This window comes from Trichosurus vulpecula, chromosome 5 (genome assembly GCF_011100635.1).
Source record: "Trichosurus vulpecula isolate mTriVul1 chromosome 5, mTriVul1.pri, whole genome shotgun sequence".
NCBI classification, from domain to species: domain Eukaryota; kingdom Metazoa; phylum Chordata; class Mammalia; order Diprotodontia; family Phalangeridae; genus Trichosurus; species Trichosurus vulpecula.
This window is the reverse complement of record NC_050577.1, coordinates 272,943,123-272,970,632: the sequence shown is the minus strand read 5'-3', so window position 1 is coordinate 272,970,632 and position 27,510 is coordinate 272,943,123. Positions and strand designations below refer to the sequence as shown.

The window sequence follows — 27,510 nt, the reverse complement described above, 5'->3', positions numbered from 1 at the left end:
CAGTGCTTGGGGCAGCTAGGTGGCATAGGAGATAGTGCTAGACCTGGAGTCAGGAAGACTCACCCGACCTCAGATACTTACTAGCTGTGTGACCCTGGGCAAGTCATTTCACCCTGTTTGTCTCAGTTTTCTCAATTATAAAATTAAAGAAATAGCAAACCATTCTAGTATCTTTGCCAAGAAAACCCCAAACGGGGTCACAAAGAATCAGACATGACTGAAACAACTTGATAAGTACTTATTGACTGACTGTCCAAAGGGCCATAAAAATAGCAAATTATTATGACTAGGAATGTCTGTTTGAACTCGAATGCGAACCTGTAACAGTTCCAAACCAGCGGCTACCTAACAAGACACTATGAAGGCCAAATTAGTCCCACATGTTGGGATTGCCAACACATCAATTCAACAAATACTTCTTAAGCACATTTTATGGGGGGGGACATTGCCATGTTGTGCTACAGTCCTTGAATCCAAAGAAAAATAAAATGAGGTCCCTGACTTCACCCAGTCCAGCTGGGGAGAGAAAACATGAACACATATCAGCTGATATGAAACAGACAACAGCAGTAAGTGCTGACATCTCCCAAGCTTCCAAGGGTAGCATGCTATCCACTACTCTGGAATGCTGATAGCACCATGTTCTCCTTCCTACTCATCCTCCATTATCCTGATGAAAAACTGACAGATAGCGATGGGGACAGAGCATTGGGAATAGGGCTGAGCACAGGGCTTCAGGAATAGACCCAAGCTTCATTCTCAGGACTGGTGACATGGCCCATGCTATCCTGTTGGTGAGAGGTAGCGTTTCTCTACTCTGGGCCATGAGCAGGCCACTTCTTAGGTCTGTCACGTGGTGACACCTGTCACCCAGCCTGTTGGGATAATTCTATTTTATCCTTGGTCGGCCCTGGCTGTTATTTCCTCTTGGCTAACTGCTTGTCTCCTCTGAGGTATGTTTAAGCTCCCAGTGCCGAAGACTCTGTGGGTGATGGCTGCACCTCATCTACCTGGTGACTGCCCAAAATATCAAAACTGAGATTGATGATCCTCCCTCTTCCACGTTCCCATTTGAACTCCCTGAAACCAAACCCAGACATAGGAGGCAGTGGGGTACAGTGAAGGCCAGAAGAACTGGGTTCGGATTTAGACTCTGACTCTTACCTGTGTGACCTTGGACAAATCAACATACCTCTTTGGACCTGTTCCCTGATTTATTAGAAGAGGGGGTTGGACTAGATATAATATTCCTTCTAGCTTTGTTGCTTGGTCATTCTCTTTTTCCAGCTTATACCACTTTTCTCCACCTCTGATTGCCCAACAAATATTTCTGCCTAGCTTGGGTCTCCATCCATCTCCTTTCTACCAGCTCATATCCTACTCTTTCAAAAACGTGCCTCCTTCAGGAAGTCTTCCCTGATTGGTCCCATTTGTCTTAGGTGGTCTGTGTCCCCCAAAGCACTGAAGGCTTCCATTTTATACTCTGTTCTTGACTCTATGCTTGTCTTTGCGTGTCTTGCTTCTCTCACCAGACTGGAAGCTCCCTGGGGGCAGACTGTGCTTCTTCGTACTTCTGGATCTCCCCCTATGGTCTAGGACCAGGGTTGTTTAGGGATAAGGTAAAGTTATTTAGCACAGAGGGGAAGCTGAGCTCCTAGCTCTTGGGCGATCCAGCCTCTTGTCTTTAAGCATTAGCCGTGAAAATGCCCCAATAAGGTTCTGTGGGTTCTGAGGCCTGGCAGCCCAGCCAACTAGTCCTGCCCTTCCTTCTTCCCACTGGGGCTCCTTGCTTAGGTCTAATTTACCATTGTTCGCAAGTCTGGGGGCTTCCACAGATTCCCCTCTGTTTTTGACCTAGGAGTGGGTGTGTCTCCCACATGGACCCCTTTTCACTTCCCTTTTCTGCTTGGCCACAACCTTTTACAGATGGGTGACCTTTAGCCCTCTAGAGGTCAAATTGACTATCTACCTGTCTCAGGGCAAGACAGTGGTTTCTTCAGTCTCTATGCCAGGGAGATTATGGGGACAAGATTCAGTTGATGCTAGTTGATTCTCTTAACCTTCTAGCTTCTGGAAAGTTCTACCTAAGGTCTACCTCCCGTTAGTGATCATAGCTAAATTAGTTCATAGAGATCAGAGTGAGTGTATGTGTGTGTGTGTGTGTGTGTGTGTGTGTGTGTGTGTGTGTATGTGTATGTGTATGTGCACGAGAGAGAGAAAATGAATGAATGAATGAATTTAGGTAAGGGAGGAGTGGAGGAAGGGGAATTGCTTCTCCCACTATCACACTGATCTCCCACCTTTCTTACCTGGGCAGGAGTCCCATGTTTATGCAGTGGGTGGGGAGGGAGGAGACATGTAAAACTCTCTCTCCTCCACCCATGGTGTATAGACAAATCTTCCCTCCCAGAAGTTTTGCCTTCCATCTAACCTTAGGCTCTTATGTTGTAGCTCATGAAGACAGTGTGAATGAAGCTAAGTGCTCTAAAGGTAAAGGGACCTCCAGTCCTGGAACTGGGAGCCCATTGGCCCCCTTGAAGAGCCCCATGTTGTCATAGTGGGTGGGGAGGGAATCAGGATTTGAGTGTCTGTCCCCCACCCAGGAACTCCCCAGCAAATCTTCTTTTCTAGAGGCCTCCTCCCTTGATGCTCGTGCTGGAAACAAAAGGGCTGGGAAGGGCAACTAATCCAGGGCCAGATGAGGTGCCAGTTTGGTTGTCTCCAATAGGCCAAAGGAATTCACTCCAAGCAGGGATGGGCTTACCCCTGCTCCCCAGCCCTAGGCTCAGCTTAGGTCCTGCCTGGGTGGTCCTTCTCTGGCCTTAGGAGGATACAGGCCAAATGAGGGGTCTTTAAGGAGCAGGGGAGACTTACTCCCTCAGACCAAGGTGGGAAACTGATCTTTGTAGACTTTCCTGGATTTATGCCCCTGAACACTTTGTCCCATAGCCTGGCCCTTTAGAGAAAGGCTGTCTGACTCTGGCTATGGGATCCTTTGGGGGGCTGTGTGTTGCGGGTAGGAGACAGGGACCAAGGACAAGGGGATTTAGAGTTCTCCTTACCAGCCTTGCCTTATCTGACTATGCTCTTCATTCTGTGACTTCCTGGCTTGGCTGGGAGGTCCTCTCCCCCCTCCCTGGTCACCCCCACTTGCCAGGAAAGACCCTGGAAGATTCATCTATCTCTTTGCTTCTAGAAAGGAATATGCTCTGTTCGGAGAGAATGAGGTTTGGCTGCTAGCTAGCCTGCCTGCATGCATGCAGGGATGTGGCACTCATAGCGTCCAGAGCTTCCTCCTAACCCTGGAATTTCTTAGGGACTAGTGGAAATTATCTCTATCATCTGCCTGCCTCCAGGCAGCCCAGATGAGAGGTGAGTGCCTCTCTGCTCCTTTCTTTAGAAGCAGACATTTCACAATTTCCTTCTGTCTCTTCCTTATCCTGACAGGCCTTCTTACTGTTTTATCGCACTCCATTTCCTTTTGTCTTGTCCTCTTGGAGCATTAAGGATCCATTCATGGACCATTGTCTATCTCTCACCCCCCAAAGGGTGCCCTTTTCACTGACTGACAAGGTGGATGCAAAGGAAAAATGAGAGAATATGAATTCAAATCACTGCCCTACCACTTCCGGGACCTGGGACAAGTCACTCAACCTTAGGAAGCCTCAGTTTCTTCATTTGTAAAATGAAAGCCTTGAACTAAACAATCTCTAAGATCCCCTCTGGCTCTAAATCTATGATCCCTCAGAATTGAATCTTAATTTTCTTATCTGTCAAATGGGGATAAATATACCCCATTTTACAGGTAGTGCCTATGTCATAGGGTTATTGGGAGGAGGTGTCTCAAGTGCTTTGCAAACTTGAGAGTCTCAACTCTATGTCCGTGTGACCATCATTTTTTGATCATCGTCCTATGATCCAGCCTGTCTCAGTTTTTTCTTCTCTAGAGGAAATAATCCTTGCTCCTTCTGATTTTTCTCCTGGCTCTCTTACCATCCCTGGAGTGTCCCTCTCTTTCTCCTTGTTCTCACCCCTCCCCTCCCCCAATGAATTCTGTAACTTTTAATTCACCTTGAGGTAGGCAGGGCGGCACAGTGGATGCAGCCCTGAATTTGTATGTAGCAAGAAGTTCTACTAGTCTTAATTCAGCTCTAAGAAGTTCCAAGTTCTAATCCAACCTCAGACACTTTCTAGCTGGGCCACCCTGGGCAAGCCATTAGCCTCTGCCATAGTTTTCTCATCTATAAAATGAGGGTGGTTGAGGACCTATTTCCCAGGGTTGTTGAGACAATCTAGGTGAAGTGTTTTGTGAACTTGAAATCACTATATAAATTCCAGTTGTTGTGGTTATTTTAACCCCAGGGGAAGAAATAGGGGGTGGAGGTAAATGCCTTGGACTCCTCACATTTAAAAGGTGGCAGGGAGTTGGATTAGATCGGGGGTGGCCCTTTACGTCCTCAAGTGTGTCCCTTTAACCGAATCCAAACTCCATAGAACAAATCTCTTTAATGAAAGGATTTGTTCTATAAAAGTTGGATTCCATCAAAGGGCTGCACTTGAGAACCTAGAAGGTTACATGTGGCTTCGAGGCCGCAGATTCCCCACTCCTGGACTAGATGATTCCTTAGTTTCTTCTAGCTTTCTCATCAGTGCTGGCTCATTCATTCCCTCCATTTTGCACGAGCCTCCATCAAGGACCCCATTCTAGCTTGCAATAATATACCCATCTCCTTTTCTTCTGAGTGTTCCTGCAGCTTTTTAGTATCTCCTTAGTGTTTCTCCAGACCTGTCCCTTACCCCACTCCTTTTCCTTCTTCAACACTCTAGTCTTCAGGAAGCCTTCCCACTTCCAACCTACAGTGAGTTACTATTCTGTCCACTTGCTCTCGGTTCTGTCCACTTTCCACAACAGACTGTAAGCTGGGGGGTGGAAGTAGGGACCTCTCTTTCCTGTCATCTAGGATGGAGCTACACATTCAAAGACAGGGGAGAGGGAAAAGAGTAGTCAAGAGAGGAGGCAGACAAGCAGATTGTCTTTCCAGAGTTGTAGAATCAATGGGGCCCCTTCTTGGCCAAATGCCAACACTTATAACCCTGAAGGGAACCTTGGGGCTGTGGGAGTTTAGGCTATAACTTCCCGGAAAAACATTCCAAAGGCAGTTTCCTCAACCCCAGCTTCTGGGGTGCAAGCTCCCTGCCATTTGGGGTCATCCTGTCCAGTGGTCTATAAACAGAACTCCAGCTTTCTTTTTCCCTATGGCAACAGCTCAAAGTGATATCAGCACTGGTATTCAAGGGAGAAAAGTCGCCCATCCTGGCCCAATTACGTAGTTCTGTGAAGCAATACTTTTAAGGGATTAAGCCAGGATTGGAGAGGAGAGCTCTGCAGGGACCTGCCTCCCATCTACAAATTGCTTGTCATTGGAGGGAAATTACAGTTTTGGGGCTTATCAGTTGTTAGGAGTTGGCAAAAAGTTCTCACCTAGCTAGACAATTGTTCTTCAGGGAAGCAGCTAGGTGGAATAGTGGCTAGGGGTTGGAACTTGGATTTAAAATAGATCTGAGTTCAAAACTCCTCTCCCATGTTTACTAGCTATATGACCCCCGGACAAGTTGCTTAACTTTTGTCAACTCCATCTGTAAAATGCAGATAACAATAGCATCCACCTCATAGTATTGTGAATATATGAGATGTGTGTGTGTGTGTGTGTGTGTGTGTGTGTGTAGAGAGAGAGAGAGCATTTTGTTAACTCTTAGAGAGTTATTATTGCAGAAAAGACTGATGGGGGAGAAGAGACTCCCACCCAGGATACACACTTTGGGGAGCAGACAGACAGTTCTGGACATCAGTGCTGAGAGGATGGTCGAGGGGCAGAGCTGGGGAATGAAGGGAGGATGAGCCAGAGAAAGCTTTTGGGGAGGCAGGGAAGTGGAGGGTGGTGGTGATATTTGGAGCAGAAAGGAGAAAAAAATGGCTTTACCTTAAGGGATTAGATCTGAAAGGGGAGCCAGAACACACAAAGACATATTAGAGCCAGACGACCAAGCTCAGGCTATGGATGTGGGTGCTGAAGATCCCCAGAGCCAAAGTGGGGCTAGATTTCTGCTGTCATCTCGGCAGAGCTGGAGGCCTGGCTAGAGAGCCATGGAACTAGAAAGCCACGTGTTGGGCTGTCTCCTACATCACCACCAACATTCCTATCCCCTGACATGCCTGAGGCAGCATCCTCATCTGGTCCTGCATCCTCCTTCTGTCTCCGGCTCCCTGCACTCGCCTCAGCTTGGCAGGGAATCACAGGGGCTAGCCAAAGAGGACCAAGAAGGATAATATACCTCCCCAGGATTATGAAAAAGGGACAGGAACAGAGCTAGAAGCTCCTGAGGGATGGATGGACAGTGACTGGGGTTTGGGTTGTTCTCTGCCCTTCATGACAAACCTCCATCTCTACTTTTACACCATAGCACAGGATCAGGATTTTGAGTCATGAAGATCTGGGTTCAAATTCCACCTTAGATGGTTACTGGTTGTGTGAACCTGGCGAAGTTACATAACCTTTCTGTTTCTCAGTTTTCTCATCTGTTAAGTGAGGGTATTGGTCTTGGTGGCCTCCAGGACCCATATGCATAAGAGAATCGGAGTGGGGAGAAGAGACTTGGACCCAGGATATGTACTTTGGGGAGCAGCTCTAAGTCTTATAAATGTTCTTCCACTCCATCCACCACACTCAGGTGGGATGGTCAAGACACTTTATCTTTACTAAACCTGTTTTCCCTTGTCCTAGACATCCTTCAGGGACAATGTATGCTGTCCCTTCTTCCTGCTAAGTGCTTGGATGGAGCTGGGAAAGTCCCACCCCTTCTCAGAGATTAGCTCAGCTAAGTATCCTGCCTTCCCATTGGCTGGTGAGGGCTCCTAGGTGATGCTCAGAACCAGGGCAGTGGGGAGGAGGAGCAAGAAGCAAAATCAACCCATTGATCATTCCATACATCCCACTTTGCAAAGTCAGCCAGAGACTAGTGTCGCTGTCCCTTTATCCTCAGATGAAGTTACAAAAGAAGCTGACTCAGATAAAAACTCCCCTCTTCTTACCTTCCCAATCAAAGAGGCAAACTTATCATTGAGTGTCTTTAGCTCCTCTTTCTCCTGATTCTTCTGTTGCTGGATGGAGGGGTCCACCTTGATATCCAAAGGCACCAGGAGGCTGGGGTTCACGGTCACCTTCTGGAAGGTGCCTCTTGCCCCGCAGCTGGTGAGACTTCGAGAGCTGAAGCTGGGGCTGGGCTCCCCACAGCCATTCCATCCCAGGTAGCCTGGTCCAGTGCTCCATGCCGAGGCTACACCGCTGCTACTGAGGCTGCTGAAGCTGACACTGGACTGGCAGGCCATCTTGCCCCCCCTGGGGGGCAGTGAGACCGGGCACCCAAGGGAGCACCCTGGGAGAGAGGAATGTGGCAACCGGGGTCTGCCAGTCGGCTCCTGTCTCTTACCAGGCAGAAGAGAGCTGGGTAATGAGCAGCAAACACCTGTTGTGCTGTGCTCATTACCTTCTCGGGGAGGGCGTGACGCCTCCCAGCCAGACCAACCTGTTAGATGATGTTGCTCCTTCTCCCTCCTCCCTCCCTCCCCCTCCAGCTCCCTGAATCCTTCCCCTCCCCTCCAGAGGTAGTTTGCTATGAGTGGGTTGTTAGGCTCCCCAAACAAAACCCAGGTCAGGCTCAGAATGGGGGTGGAAGGGAGGGGAGGAGACTTAAGGTGGGTGGGTGGGAGAGAGGAAGGGCAGACACAACAAGGAAGGAGAGAGAGAAGCTCTCACCACAGACCTCAGTGGCATACCTGAGGAGTGACGTAATAATACTCACATACTTCTGGAAAAGGCTGTGCCCTGGCCCTGGGCTCCCAGGTGTGGATGGCGGCCCCTCAGGTGCCAGACTGACAGTGAAAAACAGCTTCTGAAATTATTTATTTTTCACTGTCAATGTTTTTACTCCTTCCTTTCCTCCTTTTATTCTTCTTCCCATCTCCTTCCTGTTCCTTGCCCCTTCCACACCTTGAAAGTAAAATAGATACAAAAAAAGATGTTTTCTGACCTCTAAGAGTTTATAGATTGGTGACTAAAGTATAGTCCCTAAGCCCTCCTGAATGTTTTCTCTTCGTTCTATGAGTTCCCAAAGTCCCCCCCACTTCCAGGAAGTTTTCCTGGAATGATAATTTTCTTTAGCTTTGCCCAAATGAAATGGAATGGACATGGAATTCTACCATGGTGACTCAGTTTTCTTTTGCTCCCCACCTTGGTGATAAAGTCTTCCCTACTCTGTCCTCACTGACCACTCCTCCACACATCCATAGCTGACCTGGGTAAGCAGGGGCTGGGCTCTGGGCAATCCATTCTGAACTCAGCCCAGCTCAGCATCCCACTCATGAGACAGCCCTTTTGGGACAAGGGTGCTCATGAGGAGAGGAGATGCTTGCATGCCTCAGATGAATTGGTACAACATCTAAGAAATTTGGATCTATTATCCTCAGTCTAAGAGCCTGGGACAGCTACTTTGCAAAACAGAAGAACTAAACCTTGTAACCCTACTGTACCTCCATCTACGTGTTGGGGGAGTGACCGAGGATTTATTAAGTACTTACTATGTGCCAGGCACTGTGCTAGTACTTCATGGGTATTATCTCTTCTGATCCTCACAACAATCCTGGGAGGTGGGAGCTATTATTATCTCTATTTTATATTTGAGGAAACTGAGGCAGACAGAAGTTAAGTGACTTGCCCAAGGTCACACAGCTAATTAGTGTACTGTCTGAGGCAGGATTTGAATTCATGTTTTTCTGACTCCAGGCCCAGTGCTCTGTGTACCGGGTTCCTAGGAGAGGAGGAACACATATGAGGGGCCTCAGATTTTACATCCAGCTATTATGTTCTTGATGTGATAAAGTAGAAGCACAATATAGAATCAGAAGATTTAGGTCTGAGCCTCAGTGTCAGGGTCAATTATTCAATCAATAATCATTTATTAAGTGCCCACTAGGTAGGAGGCACTGATGAAGTAGTCCCTGCCCTCAAGGAGCTTACAATCCATTAGGGGAGACAATAAGTACTTGCAAAATAAAAGCAAGGTATGTTGTTGTTGGAGAGGGCACTGGCATCTGGGGGAACAAAGAAAGACTTCATGTAGATATTGTTGGAGCTCTCAGCCCTAGACCTAAGCATGACAGGGGAGCATGGAAGAGCCTAGAATGTTTCCTAAGATAAAACCGATCTTGATCTAGTGACACAAATTCATTGTCATCTAAACTCTTTAGTGTTTTCTGTGCTTAAGACCTCAGGTAATTTGCAGCAAAGCCTATAACATCAGACTTCCCCACAAGAGGCACACACAGTACAAGCGAATGTGAAGGCAACTTCAGAGCAGGAGGGAGTGTGAGCCCTCTACTGAAAGAGTGTGAATGAGCTCCTGGAATCAGCTGCTAACCAGATGCCCTGCCTCTCTTATTGTGGTATCATACCACATACCAGTTCTCACTGGCATGAACACTGTACGGGTGTGAATATATTGACACTCAATTTTTTTTTTCAATTCAATTTAATCCCATTCCATTCAACAAACAGTTATTCAAAAATCACTAAATGCAAGTGATTATGCCAGGGTTTACAAAGAGAAGCAATCCTTGCCCTCAAGGAGCTTAAATTCAGTTGAAATTCATACCATCCAGACACAGCCAAGCAAAGGAGGCAGCTGGGTTAGGTTGCTCAGTGGATAGAACATTGGGCCTAGAGTCAGGAAGACCTGAGTTCAAATCTGACCTCAGACACTTAGTAGTTGAGTGACCTTGGGCAAGTTACTTAGCTCTGTTTGCCTCAGTTCCCTCATCTATAAAATGAGCTAGAGAAGGAGAAGGCAAACCACTCCAGTATCTTTGCTAAGAAAACCCACAAATGGGGTCACAAATGCCTGCAGCAACATGTGAAAAAAGAACCCTTCCTTCATTGCTGGGGGGCAGAGCCTTGCTAACATGGTGGAATGATGGTATCTGAAAGCATTGACTCTGGAAGCCTCGAGGAGGACCCAGACTTAGAGACTGCCGCTCAGAAGGGAGAGGAAGGTGGGCCTCCAGGATTTAGACTTGCCAGCATTTTACAAGCCATTCAGTCCAACAAATGAGGAAACTGAAGTCCAAATAAGGGAAGTGATTTGTTCAAGGTCTTACTGCTCATAAGCTGCCGAGATAGGGCCAGAACCACGGTCCTGACCCAAGGGCAGTGATCTTTCTGCTACCGCACACTTCCTCTCAGTCTGACCTTTAGATCTGGCCAACTCTCATGATGCCTCAAGCCTATGACCCTGAGTCTGGACTCTTTTGTGGTCTCAGCTCAGCTCACCAGGGAAGCAGCTTGGTATAGGAGAGAGGGCACTGGATTTATAATACCCGGGCTTATGTCCAACCTGGATGGCCTTGGGACCTCCTATTCCATAGCTTTCCCATGGCCCGGAGGTGACCCAGGGTTCCCACAGATGCTGGCAACTGAGTACGAGTCCCAGCAGGTCTTTGTCTGAGGATAAGTCCAGGTGAGCTCAGAGACACTCAACACCAACCTGGCTGCAAACACTTGGAAAGATCATCTTATTAGACTCTTTGAGGGTAGAGACTATCTTTTTTCCCCCCATATTTGTATCCCTATTTCTTAGCGCAGTGCCTGACACATAGGAAGTGCTTAATACATCTTAACACATAACAGAATCAGCAAGTGATATGTTACAGCCCCCACAAAATGCTTATAGAATTAAATTAAATTGACTCTCCTGGGGCAGGGGTTCTGAACTTGGAGTACGTGGACTTCAAATTTTTTTTTTAATGATGGCTTCCCTTATAATCCTATGCATTTTATGTTATGCATTTAAAAACATGATTTTTTGAAGGATTCACTATAGCCTTTACCAGACTGCCAAAGAGGTCTAAGACACACACACAAAAACATTAAGCATCCTAGTACTAAGTTATAGAAGACTTTGAATGGGTGTGAGTGGAGGAAGTATTGCCATCAATGAAATCACAGATCCTTGAGTTTTGAAGTGATTGAATTTGGGTAAGTCACTTCATGTATCTGTGCCTTAGTATGCTTCTGTATAAAATGAGGAAGGGATGCAATAAGCATTTATTAAGTGCCTACTACGTACAAGGCACTCTACTAAGCACTTTACAAGTATTATATCGTTTGATTTTTATGGGACTAAATGGTCTCTTAAAGTCTCTTTCCAATCAAAATATTGTGGACCTATGTCTTGCTATGTGGGACTGGGAATTTACCAGCAACCCCTAGTTGCTGGTGAAGTCCCCTTGATAACTCAACCTTTGTCTTCAGTGATTAAAAGGGATAAGTTAGGTAACTATACTGAGTTGCGTATCACAGCAATGAGAGCTACAGAAGGACCTTCTCTTCCTCTTCTCCCAGTTAGCTCAGGAAATGCTATTGGACTGGGAAGCAATATTAAGGCATCTTAAGGTAAGATTGCTCTGCTCATGCTTTCTATGGCATTTCTTCTGGTCTTTGCAGGGGCTGCTATATACAACTTGACAGTTCTCTTATGCAGTTAGAGTTTTTTTAAAAATTTGTTTCATTTCCCTTTTTTTCTGGTGAAGTCATTTTTGATAACTTGAACTTTGCCTTCAGTGATTAAAAGGGACATATAATCTGTTGGGTTGTCACCTCTCCCTCTGCACTGTGATCTCAGACCCCTTACCCCCTCAATTCTCTCCCAGGCCATCTTCCCTGCGCTAGCCACACTGTTCTCTTCTCCCCAGCTTGGCTCTTAGGCGAACCCATTCAATTCTACACTCTTCTCCTTCCTTGAATCCCTAGCACCCTTATCATGTTACAGATTGTGTCCAGCTGATACTCAGCCTCCCACACTTTGTCTCCTTCACTGCCCCTCTTCCCATAGCTCACCATCTCTCCATTCTATAGCTGAGAACTTTGCTTCATACTTTGCAGAAACACAAATGAAGCTATTTGCCACGAACTCCCCCTTCTCCCCTCTTTCTCATTCAGCACTCAGGTAGCGTCTGCTTCAAGGTCTCTCTTAAGAACTTTGGACTTGATTGTGTGACATGGGAGACACTGGCACAGGACCGCTCAGCATGGTGTGCCCACATCAGGGAAGGTGCTGTGCTCTGTGAACAAAGCAGAATTGAGACAGCTCAAAGGAAATGCAGGATGTGCAAATTGGGAGTATCCACCCCCAATGTCCACATGGACTCTTCGTGCCCGATCTGTGGTAGAGCATTCTGAGCTCATATTGGTCTGATCAGCCACCGTTGGACACATTGAAACTTGACTCTAGCATAGTGGTGTCATTTTGATCCTCTCTGAGAATGAAGGACAACAACCAACCAACCAACCTTCTGCCATTATCTTCTCCTCCACCCCTGTCTCACATGGTGAAGTGGCCTTACTCCTTACCAAGGCTAACCCCCATTCCATCCCATCTCCTCCAACAGATTACCCCCTATGTCATCCTAAGTTTTTCACTTGTTTTTAATCTCTCCCTCTCCACTGACTCATTTCGTACTGCCTGCAAACATGCCCATGTCTCTCATCCTGAAAAAATCCCTCACTTGACCCCTCTATCCCCACTTACCATCGTCCCATGTTGCTTCTGCCCTTTGTAGCTAAATTCTTCAGAAAGGTTGTCTATAATAAGTGCTGATACTTTCCCTCCTCTCACCCTCTTCTCAACCCTTTACAATCTGACTTCTGACATCATTCCACCGAAACTGCACTCTCCAAAGTTGCCAATGATCTCTTAGTTGCCAAATCCAATGGCATTTTCTCAGTCCTCAGCCTCCTTGACCTCTCTGCAGCCTTTTGATCACTCTCTTCTCCATGATACCCTCTTCTCTCTAGGATATTTCACATCTCCAACTGCCTTTCAGACATCATGAACTGGGTATCTTAAAAGAGATATCTTAAACTCATTATGTCCAAAACAAAACTCATTATATTTCCCCCTAAGCCTTCCCACCTTCTGCTTTCTCTGTTACTGCTGAGGGGAACACCATCCTCCCAGTCCCTCAGACCCACAACCTAAGAGCCATCCTGTATTCCTTTCTCTCTGTCTCTGTCTCTCTGTTTCTCTCTGTCTTTCTCTATCTTTCTCTGTCTCTGTGTTTCTGTCTCTGTGTCTCTGTCTCTCTCTGCCTGTCTCTGTCTGTCTCTGTCTGTCTGTCTTTCCCCAACAGCCCCAAGCTGTTGCCAAAGCCTGTTGATTTCACCTTTGCAATGTCTTTCCACTATATTCCCTCCTCTCCTCTGATACTGCTACCACTCTGGTGCAGGCCTTCATCACTTCATGCCTTGATTACTACAATAACCTGCTGGTGGCTCTACCTACCTCAAATCTCTCCCTACTCTGGTCTATCTTCTATTCAGCCACTAATGTAATTTTCCTAAAGCTCAGGTATGACCACATCACTCTCCTACTCACCTCCGGGATCAAATGCAAAATGCTCTGTTTGGCATTCAAAGCCCTTCATAACCTAGCCCTCTCCTTCCTTTCCAGTCTTCTCTTACCTTACTTCCCTATAGTATTCTTCAGTCTAGCGACATTGGCTGTTTTATGAAGAAGACCTCCAGCTCTGTGTTCTGGGCATTTTCTCTGACTGTCTCTTATACTTGAAATACTTTCTGCCCTCTGCTCCAACTAGTGACCCCCTTGGCTTCCTTTAAGTCCCGACTAAAACCCTACCTTTTACAAGTGGCCTTCCCCAACCTCCCTTAATTTCAGCACCTTCCTTCTGGTAATTATTTCCTCCTTATCCTGTATCTAGCCTTAATTATTTCCTATATATTGTACCTATTTGTTTTCATGTTGTCTCTCCCTTTAGACTGTGAGCTCCTTGAGGGCAGGGACTGTCTTTTGCCTTTTTTGTATCCCTAGTGTTTAGCACACTGCCTGGCACGTAGTAGGTGCTTAATAAATCTTTGTTGATTGACTGAACTAAAATCCCACCTTCTACAGAAAGCCTTCCCTGATCCCCATTAATACTGGTGCCTTCCCTCTATTGATTATTTTATCCTCCCATATATATAGCATTAGTGTGTGTGTATTTGTTTGCATGTTACAACCTTCATTAGATTATAAGCTCCTTGAGGACAGGGACCGTCTTTTGTCTTTCTTTGTATCCCCATCACTTAGCAAAGTGCCTGGCACATAGCAGACACTCGAAAAATGATCGTTAGCTGATTGACTCCTGGATCTTCAAATACTGGAAGACGGCTGTGTATCTTCCCTGAGTCTTTTTTTCCCCTTTTCTTTCCATCTCTTTCAACTGATCTCCACAGATCCTGGTCTGAAATTCTTTAAGGCCTGGATTGTTCCCCTCTGGATACTTTCCATCTTGTCAATGTTTTCACTAAAATATGATGCCCAGTACTGAACACATGATTCTGGTTGTGAGTCTGGTTGTGTCTGCCATGTTGAATGTGATATGTGGGGGTGGGTTCTTTTATCCCCAGCCAGAAAGTTGGCAGGGCAAACAAAGCAGGTCAGAACTGCATTGAGTTACATAATTATCTCTGTGGACCACATATTGACTTAGTTTTAAAATGTGAGGTTATCTGTTTTGTTGTGTTTTTATTTTAAAAAATGTTTCCCGATGACATTTTAACAGGGTTCCAGTAGCAGTTGGGAGTGCTGTGGGCCACAGGGGCAGGCACTGTATTGGCATCTCTACTCTTGGGTACCCTGAAAAGTTGAGCTATCTCTTCCCTACTACCGCTGGCTGGAGCCCCCATATGTTAGGTGCCATTGGCTAGTGCCCCAATGATATATTAAGAACTTAACATCAGTTAACTTTTACAAAGGATTATTTATTTCAAAGATATAGCAAGAATAAAGTACAAACTTCCATCCCAAATACCTTAGGGATATACTTGTCTTCCCCCCTCCCCCCACCAGAATGGCTTGGTCTCTGGGAGGAGTAGGCCCAAAACTTGGCTTAGTTCCTATATAGCACTGATCTCATCAAGTTCATCTTGGGTGGATGAGTCCTTGTTTTAGCTACTGCTGGGCTGGGGTCTTGAAGGTCAAACCCCAAGGTTTCTTCTTTCTCCTTGGGATATTGATACTGCGCTGGCCCTGGACCCCGGACTCTGGGATGCTGGGTGCAAGAGTGATTTCCTGATCTTTTGAACTCACACAGTTAGAGGTTCCAAAATCTTGCAGTTAAAGTACAAATGTAGGGGTCAAGGACCAAAGCCCTTTCATAGGGCCTCAGAGCACCTAGGAAGGACCTTAGCTTAAAAAGACCAGAATACTCCTCTGTATCCGGAGCTATCACCAGTTGTCCTGATCTATATCTTGCCAATGGACTCCTATGACCCTGGAGGAGAGAGTGAGGCTGTTGACTTTGCTCAGCCCTGCCTCACTTAAATCTGATTCACTTGCAAGTCAAGACATCACCCTCCTGATGTCATTGGTCCTCTTTGAGAACAAAGGACAAACAACAATGGCTTCAGAGGGAAGAAGGTCTGATGGCTTCCCTCCTCATGGTAATGTCTCTCACCAAACACCGTGAGTGAAGAAGATGGATCGCCAGAATGTAGGTGAAGAGAAAACAGCCCAAAGGCCTAAATTGAAGCCGACAGGCCTTTTGGAATACTTCTACAGCCAATCAAAGGACCTCCCCTTCCCACCATGGTCAGGAGATCACAGCTACAGTCTTTCCAAGGCTCTTTCCCTAACACAGTATCTCGACTCTCTGGGAAGCAGGCTCCCTGGACTTTCCAAATGGAGAGAAACTGTCCCATGTGCTCCATTCCTGTGCCCAGTCCCCTTGATAAAATGATCACCTCCCACATGCTGGACACCAAGCTTCTCTAAATGCTGCCCACTATCATATAAACTCATTTGTCTGCCATATTGTACTATCGAATGTGTCAGTGGAGGTGGGTTCTTTCATCCCCACTCCAACTGTAATCAAATTAATACTTCCATTGCAACTGGAAAGAGTGTGTCAATCAACTCTTATGGCTCCACTTAGCATCCCTATGACATCCCGAACCAAGACACTCTTACTCAGCTACCATTTCCCTACATGTTTCGTCTCCATGTATTTGTAAGCTCCTTGAGGGAAGGGATTGTCTTGCTTTTGTATTGTATCCATAGTGCTTGGCATGGGGGGAGGGAGAAGTGCTGAGCACTTTATAGATATTATCTCATTTGATCCTCAGATCCTCACAACAACTCAGGTAGGTACTATTATTATCCCCTTTTCACAGCTGAGGCCAACAGAGGTTAAGTGACTTGCCCAGGGTCACATAGCTACTAAATGTCTGAGGCTAGATTTGGACTCAGGTCTTCCTGACTCCGTGCCCAGTTCTCTATCCACTGCACCGCTGAGCCTGGTACATATTGAGCACTTAAATGCTTTTTCATTTATTCATGAGTTTGCAGTCCACTATAAGTTTCATATCTTTTTCATAAAAAGACTGTTCAGCCTCTATTTCATACCTGTAAAGTTGATTTCGTTGAACTTAAAGACAGGACTTGGATTTGTCCCTTTTAAATTCTATCTTTTGTGAGTTTTTCTGTCCTATCTGATATCTGATCTCCATTAGTTACTCTGCCTGACTCCCATCATTCCTTCTCCCTGGTTGATTGCTGGCATGGTTCTGTTCCCAAAGCCCCCATCTTTAGCTGTGTGACTGCTTCACCTTTCCCAGGGCCCTGTCCCTCGGTTTAGCACAGGGTGCTCAGAGGCGGAGCCCCAGGCCATGACTCTGTTCCTCATAGAGTTGACACAGAGTCCAGTGTTTGTGGCTTTCTTGTCAGGCTTGATGGAGTCTTCCATGGGTGCCTCTGAGGAAGGTGTTGCACTGGCCTGTTCCAGCTGCCAAACAGGAACATCAGGAGGAAAAGCCCAAAATAAACAAAAGCCAACCAAATCACGAGGCCTCATCCCCTCTCCTCCTCCTCCAGAATCACATAGAATGTTAGGGAGGGAATTTCAGTCCAACACACATTATGTGCAATGTTCTTTAGGAAGTGCTGGGGATACAAAGTGGGGACTAGATTTCTGATTTAATTAATACAGGGAACTCCCAGATGAGGAAACCTCCTCCACCATTGCAGGTAGGCACACACTCGACAACTTAAGTGTCTTAGAGAGTTGTCTAGAGCACTGAGAGGTTAAGCTATTTGCCCAGGGCCACATGAAGCCAGGACTAGTCTTCTTGTCTCCAAGGCCAGCTCTCTCTATCACTGAGCTGCCTAGCAACAAGGGATATCCAGACCAAGCCTGACTACAGTTACCCCTTCCACATTGCAGGGGTTTGGCATACCCCTGTGATTTGGAAAATCAACACAAAATATTTTAGCCCTCCCTTCATACCAGAGAAGAGGTCCAACTTTTTTTTCTTTTATGGGGTATGTATTATTATAAAATTTGGGTTAAATGATTTGGTTGTAGGTTCTATGTTGTCTGCTGGCCTTCATGTGTCGTCTGTGGCTTCCACAAAACTCCCCAAAATTCCCATTTAATTTTTTATGCTGATCCACGATATATCAAAACTGAATGGGGAAAGTCACAATATGGAAGGAATAACTGTAGTTGTTACCCTTAAGAAGCTTATGCTCTTTTTAAAGGAATCTAAAAGTCTAACTCTTCCAATGGAACATGAGATTCTTAGAGACAGGAATTACTTTGCTTTTGTCTTTGTGGCCCCAGCAAAGGGCTTAACAAATGCTTATTGAATTAATTGAATTGAATGTTACAGCTACAATGCAATACAGCAAACATTTATTTATTTATTTTCATTTATGATAGCATTTTTTTCTAATTATACATAAAGACAAATTTTAACATTCATTAAAAATTTTGAGTTCCAAATTTTCTCTTTCTCTCTCTCACTTCTGCCCTAAGGCAATAAGATATTTGATATAGGTTATATATGTGTAATTGTGTAAAACATATTTCCATATTAGTCATATTGTAAAAGAAGAAAGAGACCAAAAAATGTGGAAAAAATAAGAGTGAAAATTGTACACTTCAATCTGCATTTAGATTCCATTAGTTCTTTCTCTGGATGTGAATAACATTTTCCACCATGAGTCCTTTGGAATTGTCTTGGTTCCTTGTATAGCCGGGAATAGCTAAGTCATTCATAGCTGATCATCATCCAGTGTCATACAGCAAATATTTATTAAGGAACTATGACATTCAGAGCACTGTGCTAGCCCCTTAATATAAAGCTTAGATCAGAAATGGTCCTTTCTATGTGCCCACCAGAGTAAGGAGAGAGAGAGAGGGAGGGGGAGAGAGAGAGAGAGAGAGAGAGAGAGGAGTAAGATTACTACAGTTGTCACAGAACTTAGTCTGGGAAGAGATATGTCTCCAGTATAAGTAAGGCATACCACTGGCTGTCATCAAAGCCTGTTCACTGTGTAGGGTGGAAGAATTAGAAAGTAGTTTATTGATCATCTAATCCAACTCTCTTGTTTTACAGATGAGATGAAGCTATTTGTCCAAGGTTGAGGGAAGATTTAGGGTTAGAACTCATGTCTTCTGACTCCTGTTCTCTGTCTCTGTCTGTCTCTCTCTCCCTCTCTCTGTATGTCTCCTTTCCTTCTCCTCCTTCACTTTCATCCTCCTCCCATCCTCTTTTTGCTTTTTCTCCTTCTCCTTCTTCTCTTTTTCTTTCCACACCCCTCCTCTTTCTGCCTCTAGGCCTCTATCTCTAGGTCTCTCTAATTTTTTTTTTTTACTTCCTCTCTCTCTCAGTCATGGCCACCTGGATAAGACAGACAGCTTAACAGAGTCTGGGGGTGGAAAGGGTGGCTCAGTTCAACCCATCAAAGTTGAGGGGCGGATGGGAAAGGCATTTCCTTATGTCATAGTTTCAGCTTCTCCTCCTTCCCTTGCTTCCTTAGCTGGGCAGAGACCTAGCTTGTAAAAGCAAAACCAGTATCTTGCACACAGTAGGCACTCAGTAAATATTTGTGTGATGAATGGGTACCACATAGTTTAGGATGAGTTTCCAGGGTGGGAAGGAACTGAAGTGTGTGGAGACGGTCAGTTGAGTGTGGGGAAAGAAAAGGAGCCCATGGGGTGAAATGAAGTTTCTGGAAGCAGAGGGAGAGAAGATTTTGGCTTTGAGTCATTAAATGAGGGCTTCTTAACTGGGGGTCATAGTTAGATTTCAGAGGACCATGGGAAATTGGGAAAAAATTACATTCTTTATTTCCATTGACCTCTAACTGAAATCAACATTTTCTTCAATTATGAATTCAAAACAACAACAACCCATGATTCTGAGAAAGGCTCTATAGGTTTCCCCAGACTGCCAAAGGGGTACAGGACACAAAGAAAGGTTAAGAACGCCTGCATTAGCTGATAGGGAAACCCAAGTACCACCTGCAGGAAGCTTTTGCATATTAATCTCACTGAATCTTTACCTTCCCTCCTGCCCCCAAGCCCCAGCACAATATTTGCTCCTTTCTTTCATTATTCATGTCTGAATCATTCTTATAATTACTGGAGTTAGCTCCCTATGAACCAACAAATTCAAATTTCATGATATTTTGTTAAGTACCTACTGTGGTTTCAGGCATTGTGAAGGCATATAAAGATGAAAGAATGAAATAGTCCTTAAGGAGCTTACTTTCTATAGAGGATTAGACTGGAAACTTCCTGGAGAGCAGGGATTATGCCTTTTTTTCCCAAAGCACGTAGTAGGGATACATTGAGACTATAGTCACTGAGGATCTGGGGATGAGCTAAGTGATGGGGATGGGGTAATTCAATGGATGAGAACTTTCTAAATAGAAGAGATTTTCTTATGAAAATCAGCTTAGCTTGGTAGGAACATTTCCAAAGGCTCATAGACCAAGGTATTGGAGGAGCCCATGGGTGAGAAGGTTAAATTCTAGGTGTAGGAGCTGGTTTGTTTTTAATAACCAAATGTCAAGAATGGGGGAATGAGGGCCAATTTTCAATGGCTAGAGAAAAACTTCCAAGGATAGTGGTGGTGGAAAATAAGTGCCAGGCAGACATGGAAGCCTAAGGGCAAGAATTGGTGTTAGTATCAATAGCTTCAATATGTGGGTTTTTTTTTAGTTTCCTCAAAACAACCCTGTAAGACATATGAACAAATATTGTCACTCTCATTTTAGGTTTAAGAGTGTATCCTTCTTAGACTTCAGCAGAGTTGAAGGTTCTAAGGGGGTGAAGACAATGAAGTCAAAATGTAAAGGTAAGGTCACTTCAGATATAAGTAAAAATTCTTGGAAGGGCTCGGAGGTTTTGAATAATAGCTTGATTGCAGGTGAAAAGTGCAACTGACAAAAAAACTTGCTTCAGAACACAGATTGTCACTAACCATTTGGTCTTCGTAGGACCCCTACAGTAATCTGGGAAATGTAATCCAGCAATAAGGGTGGAAGTGTGCTCTGAACCAGGAAGAACTGCCAAACAGAACAAGCTATACCTCTCCCATCTTTGCCAGGGAGTTCACAAACCCCTGACCCAAGGTCTGGAGGGAGCCAAACAGAAGACTAAAGGTTTCTTCATTTTTCAAAGATCATAGTCATACTCCGGCTGAAAAAAAGTATTGTAATTCCCAGTGAAACTAGAAGCTGGATGTGGTGGAGATGGTAGTCACCTATCTAAAAATGAGTTTAAGAAGTCCAGTGAGTCGACCCTTCCATAGAAAGGTTGTGTCCTCTGAAGAGCCATCTCAGTGGTGAATGAGGAACTGTGCTGGGTGAGGAGCTGGAGTGGCATGACTTATCCAGGAGAGATGCTGTGCCCTATATGAAGAAAGCTTAGCTGATCTGTTTACCCACTTGAGATGCTATACCCTTCAAGGAACCAGCTAATCATCAGAGCAAATCGACCACCACCTATACCATGCCCTACAGTGAACTTCATCAGGACTCTGGAGAAGTTGCATCAAAGCCCTGAAGTTCCAGAGTTGTGAGTTGTCTTGGCCATCTATGTCACCCATATGATATGCCATTGTAATTTCTGGTTAAGCCCACTCTCCTCCATGGCATCTGAATGTATTTATGAGACAAAGTATCCCAGGATCTGGGGAAGAATGTTTTGTAACTACTGTTCTTGTCATGCCATTTGTATAAATGAGATTTCTAAGAACAAATTGAGGCTACTGGCTGATTATTAATGTGAAGAACACTGATGGGGGCTTATTATTAGTATTAGGAGAATAGCCAACCTGATTAGAACCTGAGGTAGCAAGCCACACCACTGGGGACTTAATCTGCCAATACCAATTCAAGAGGGGTAATTCAGCCCAAGAGAGTACCACATACAGATAAAGAAATTGAGGCTCAGAAAATGTAAGAGTCTTGCTTACATTCACACAGCTATTAATTACGAAGGCTGGGGTTCAAACTCAAATTAGTAGACACTAAGTCCAGTCTTCTTTCTATTGTACGATGCAAAGGGTAGGGCATTAAGTACCAGGGGTGGAGGGAGTTGAGCTGGAAACTATTGGGTTGCACTAAGGTCACAGTTTTTTGAAGATCGTAGCACAGAAGGCCTGCCCTTCTCCATTTACCCAAGGGGAGGCTAGAACAAGTGGAAATGGGATAAAGTTGCCAGTTATACACTTTCCCAAGTGGAAGGAAGTGTGAGACAGAAGAATATCATGGCTGAGGGAGGCTTTGGAATCTTAAATATAAGGATAACTTTAACTACCTAGGGTGGTATGGTCACAGTCATGCTTGGGTTCTTTCTAGCCTGAAAAGGAGAAGTCCTGGGATGGAGGAAAACCTGCTTGAAGCTTCAGTCTAGGTGAGAAGTCTGATAGGGAAGAGGATAATAAAGGTATGGATAGGATGGACACAGGTTTTGGAGGCAGCTAGTATAGTTGGGAGAATCAGGGGACTGGCAGCCAGGGGACACTGTCCCTTAATGGTTAAATGACTTTGGTTAGGTCACTTTCCTTTGGGGGCTCAGTCTTTACTGAGGGAGTAGGACCAGATGACCCACAGGTTCTTTTCCCTTTCTAACTCTCTAAGACTTGAGTTCAAGCCCTGGTTCGGGTATTTACTAGCTGGGTGACTCTGGGCAAGTCACTTCATTGTTTTCTGGGCCTCTGTTTCCATCCCTGTGAAATGGCTATAAATCCATGTCCCAGGGTTGATGTGAGGAAAGAGCTTTGCAAGCTTTAAAGGACTAGTGAGATAGATGTTAGTTATTATTAGCATATTTCTAGGATCAAGAAGGGTTGAGATAAATTCCTGGATGACCAGTCCAGAATGGGTTATTAAGAGGAAATGAGAAGTTAGGGATACATCCTTAAATTTGAGATTGGTAGTAAGTGGGGGGACAATCTATCCTCTGCACTGTCCCACGTATAGGATTTAGAGCCAAAGGGGGAGAACGTGTGGCCTCAAGGCCACATATGGCCCTCTAGTTTATCAAGTGTGGCCACATATGTGGCCTTGAGGCTGCGGGGGAGCTCTAGAAATCATTTAGTCCAGCCCTTTTGTATTGTAGGTGGAAAAACTTGAGCATCATAGAGATCATAGGTTACATAATCAGTGTTGTACAGCCAGGATATGCCCCAGATCTTCGAACTCCAATCCAATGTTCTTTCCAATGGACCATATTGTCTTTTGACCATATTGTACCTTCATTGGCAACATAATCTTGGGTTGATTTGACCACAGGATTGACCTAGGAGGGCATTTCCAATGTCATCACATTTTAAACCCCCTACCTAATCTTGTGATATCTCATATATCACAGCTACTCCCCTAAACACTAAATCCCAGGTTTTAGAGGCAGGTAGTATTTATCTTATAGGGTTATTGTGAGGATAATATGAGAAAATATTTGTAGAGTGCTCTGCATAGTGCCAGGCATACAGTAGGTGCTTAATAAATGCATACCCCCCCCCAAGAAGTAAGTAAACTCCTTGGAAATGTCAGTGTGAACAGAAGATACTTGAGACAGGTACCCTGAGCCAGCTCCTTTTGGAAAGGTTGTATTTGTCCCCAGGTGACCAGATTGTGGGTAGTAGATTGTGTAGAAATAGAGGCCACAGTCAGGAGGTTTAGAGAGAGCAGGCCTTGGGTATTCTTAGGCACTGGTTCTATCACTCCTCCAGGAGCCCCTGCCTAGGCACTGCCATCACCAGTTCTGGAATGCGGGTGCTAGGCTCATGCCAATGGCACTTCAGGCATGTATGCCCTGCCTGCTGTTGGGTGGAGAGGAGCAGGAAAAGGGATTGCACAAGGGGAAACTGGAGGCAGGGTGACTGGCTGGCTTCCTGTCTCCCTCCCACTCTGACACCACTGTCTCTGGTTCCATGGGGAGGCAAGGGGTAGAAGAAGAAATCAAGAATCTGAGGAGGTGGCTACAACCTTCTTTGTTTCCCTGGGAAATACTTCCATCCTCTTGTTTTTTATTCCCCCAAAAGGAAATGCCAGGCCAAAGATGATGTTGGCTTCTCACTTCAGTCTGCCTCAGGACCTACTCTCATTTCCCATTTTCCAGGTTGTCCTTTATAGCCCATCTCCCCATTCACCACCCCCTGTTCCCCAGCCCCCTCATTTCTCAGGATCCCCAGTGGGGGCTTTTAGATTAGCCACAGTGAGCCATGGCTCAGCTGGCTGAGATGATCTCCACCACAGCCAGCACCAGCCTAGTGCTCTTCAACCTTAGAACCCTCCTGGGGCATTTTCCTTGCCTCCAATCTTACTTGTTGTCCACTCCTCCTTCAGAAAGCCTTCCCTGACTGACTTCACCCAGTTCTACTTCTTTCTTCCAGCTTTTCCATACATAGTCCACATTCTTGTCATGTAGCACCGATTCACTGTCTGCTCCTTGGGTGTGTGTCCTGTGTCATCCACCCATCAGTATGGGCAGGTCCTGATTTCTTTCCTCCTTCTTCATCTTCTCTTTTCTCCTTCCCGACAGAACAAAACACCGAAGAGTGTATGAAACACTTAGTATTGACAAAAATTCAATTAAACATGCAACAGGCATTAATAAATGTATAATTTAATAAAATGCCTCCTACATGCCCTGTTTCCAGTACTGGAATACAAAGATGAAAAACATTTTTAGAGGTGGGCAGGATGGTGTGGCGTCAAAGATCCTGGGTTGAAATCCTACCTCTGCTGCCTGCTTCATGTGTGGCATTAGGCAAGTCACTTGAACTTTCTGGGTTTCAGTTTTCTGAGCAGTCATGTGAAGGATCAGACTAGACAATAAGTAGAACTGGTAAATTTTATAGAGCGCTTTAAACTTTAAAAAACACTTTACATATATTATCTCATTTGAAATAACTCTGTGAAGTTGGTGTTATTATTCTCTCCATTCTCAGATAAGAAAACTGAGGCTGAGAAGAGTTAAGTGACAGAATCATACAACTAGTGTCTGAGTCAGGATTCCAACTCAGATATTCCTTATTCTAGAGTACCACACTCTATTCACTATAGCACATAGCTGCCTGTAATCTATGATCCTTTTAACATAAACCCTCCCCTTAAGGAGACTAGAGTCTACCAGGGAAATATGAAATGTATGTAGATAAATATAACACAAGGTAGAGAGTGATGGGGGCCAAGGAAAAATTTAGCTAAGGTCATCTAGGAAAACTTAAGGAGGAAGGTAATATTTTAGCTGGGGTGATCAGGGAAGGCTTGGTGTAGGAGTACAGGAGCTGGATCTTGAGACTTCAAATGGGGATCAGAAACTCACCCAATTATTTCCTCTCTGGGCACCTTTGCCTGTTCCCCCTCCTCCTCTTCTTCCCCTTGCTCCTCCTCCTCCCCATTCCCCTTCCCCTTCCGCCTCCTCCTCCTCCTCCTCCTCCTTCTTTCTTTCCTCCTCCCCCTCTTCCCCCTCTTCCTCAGTCTCCCTCACACTGCCCCTATATCAAGCCTTGGAATTCTAGTTCACCAAATCTCCTGCCTTCACACCAGACAATAATACCTGACCCATCCTAACCTCTTCTCCCTTCTACAATGAATGACAAAAAGCAGTGCTGATCTCAGCTTCTTCCCCCTCTCCCCCCACCCACCCCAGCTCCTTTCAGAGGGGAGACAAAAGAAGCTTGAAAGCACAGTCATTTGTCGAAAGGAGGCCAGGGGAGTGGTAGGGTAGATGCCAAGGAATAATGCCGGAACAACCAACAACCGCTCCTTCACTAGCAATCTGACATTTCTTTTATCTGCCTTGATAATGGACCGAAACCACATCTAGAACTGTCTCTGCTCTCTAGCTAGGGAGAGTGATAAACTCTCAGCCTCAGCTTCACACCCAGTCTAGACTCCAACATTGCGCCAATCTCTCTGCCAGGTCCTACTGCAGCTATCTCACACAATTCGACGGAAGCCAGGAGGCAGCCCTAAGATTGAGCTGAGATCCTTTGCTCTTGGGGCCACACCTATCCATCCATCCACCTGTCTGTCCACCTATCCACTCATCCATCCATCCATCCAGCCAGCCAGCCAGCCAGCCAGCCAACCATCGGTCAGACAGGCAGATAGCTTTAAATTAAATTCAAATCAAGTAAATTCCACTGGTATAATGGAAATATTGTTGTACTTTTAGTTGGGAGAAATTGATTTCAAATTCCAACTGCAACACTTAATACCTATTCAATCATGAGCAAGACAGGCAGCAAGTCAAAGTACCTGGGTTCAAATCTCCCCATCTGACATATACCCCCTGCAAGACCTTGGGCAAGTCACTTCTCCTCCCTGGGTCTGTTTCCTCATCTGTAAAGTGAGGGGGTTGGCTTCTGAGGTCCTTTCCAGCACTAGATCTGTGAAGTCACTTGACTTCTGAGTCTCAGTTTCATCATTTGTAAAATAGAGAGAGTAAGACCTATCATGCCTGCCTCACTTGGTGGTTGTAAGGATCTTAGGGCCATTTGAGGATCATAGATGTAGAGCTAGGAGGTACTTTAGAGGTCATCTGGTCCAATTGCCTCATTTTACAAATGAAGAAACTGAGACCGAGTGAGGGAAAGTGGCTTGTCCAAAGTCACACAGTGACAAAGTCAGGATGGGATTCCAAATCCAGCACACTTCTCCTTGCACATTGCTGAGCATGAACTGATGCATGAAAAGCGCTTTGCAAACCTTAAAGTACAATGTAATAAACAAACGAATAAATAAATGAATGAATAAACAAAATCATCTACATTATCAATTCAACTTAAGCTGGAGAGTAGGGACTGGAGATTGTGACAGATGAGAACTGGTTGAAAAAACTGGGAAGGTTTTACTGGAAGAAGAGAAGGTTTAGGGGGAAGCAGGATTGATGGATGTTTTTCGATAGGTATTCAAATGTGAAAAAGGAATTAGATTTGTCCTGTGTGGCACTGGCAGAAACAATTAGGAGTAAGGCATAGAAGAAACCCTGGCTAATTTAGTCTTGATGTCAGGAAAAATTTGCCACATTTGGAGTGATCTCCAAATGGGATGAGCTGCTTTTTGAGGTCACAGAATCATTGATTTAGAATTGGAAGGGACCTTGGAGTAATAATAATGACAGTTTATATGGCATTTACTATGTGCCAGGCACCATGCCAAGCACTTTACAAATAACCTCATTTGATCCTCACAACAATCCTGAAAGGCAAGTTTTATTATTATCCTCATTTTTACAGTTGGGGAAACTGAGGCAAACAGAGGCCACACAGCTAGTAAGTGTTTGAGGCTGGATTTGAACTCAGGACTTCTGCCTAGGTTCGGAGCTCTAGCTCACTGCACTGTATAGCTGCTTCAAGTCTAGCCCCTTCATTTTAGAGGTGAGAAGACCAAGGCATAGAAAGGGTAAGCAATTTGTCCAAGGTTCCCTAGGCAGTAAATATCAGAGGGGGAGTCTGATCCAGTAGTAGAGTTAGGTCTTGAACTCTTTAACCTGTGATCTGGCCCTTGGCCCATGGCACCACACTGTTGGCTACTCTTACCCAGGTGTCTTTAAGCAGAAGAGTGAGTGGCCACTAATTGGGGATCCTGGTTCAGCTATGGGTTAGACTAAGGGGCATCTAAGTTCACTTCCAATCCGGAGGGTCTGTGATTCAATCCAGTCCAACAAGCATTTGTTAAGCAAAAATCACCTTACAGAAGGGGGGTTGGGCAAGGGGCACTGTGCTTTGTACTAGAGATCCAGGGTCCTTATGGAGCTTACAGTCTACAGGAAGATTTATGTGATGTACACAAACACATACAGGCAAATGTGATGCCAAGTAAATGTAATAGGGCAAAGGAGAGATTAAATCAATCGCTTTAAGAAAATTTGAGAAGGGACAGATCACTTTGAGCGAAGGGGTAGGGGAATCCTGAAAGGCTTCATGTAGGAGGTGGGATCTGAGATGAAACTCGGATGAATGATCAACAAACTCATTTATTCATTTAAGAATCTAGTATATCTAAGGTGATGGAAAGGACGCTGATCTAGGATTGAGGAGATGAGGCTCTGCTAGTGACCTCAACTGGCTGCCGTTAGTTAGTCAACCAGCATCT

The 27,510-nt window shown here is 45.1% G+C and overlaps 1 protein-coding gene across 1 annotated transcript in view; it reads right to left on the bottom strand.

Annotated features, from left to right (window-relative positions):
• The window catches only part of KRT80 (keratin 80), a 30,592-nt gene extending 23,050 nt beyond the window's left edge, over positions 1 to 7,542 (bottom strand). The window contains exon 1 of the mRNA XM_036762042.1: positions 7,091 to 7,542. Within this exon, the coding sequence (XP_036617937.1) occupies positions 7,091 to 7,387 (297 nt within the window). The 5' untranslated portion in view covers positions 7,388 to 7,542. The remainder of the gene's footprint in view (positions 1 to 7,090) is intronic.
• Positions 7,543 to 27,510: the final 19,968 nt, after the last annotated feature.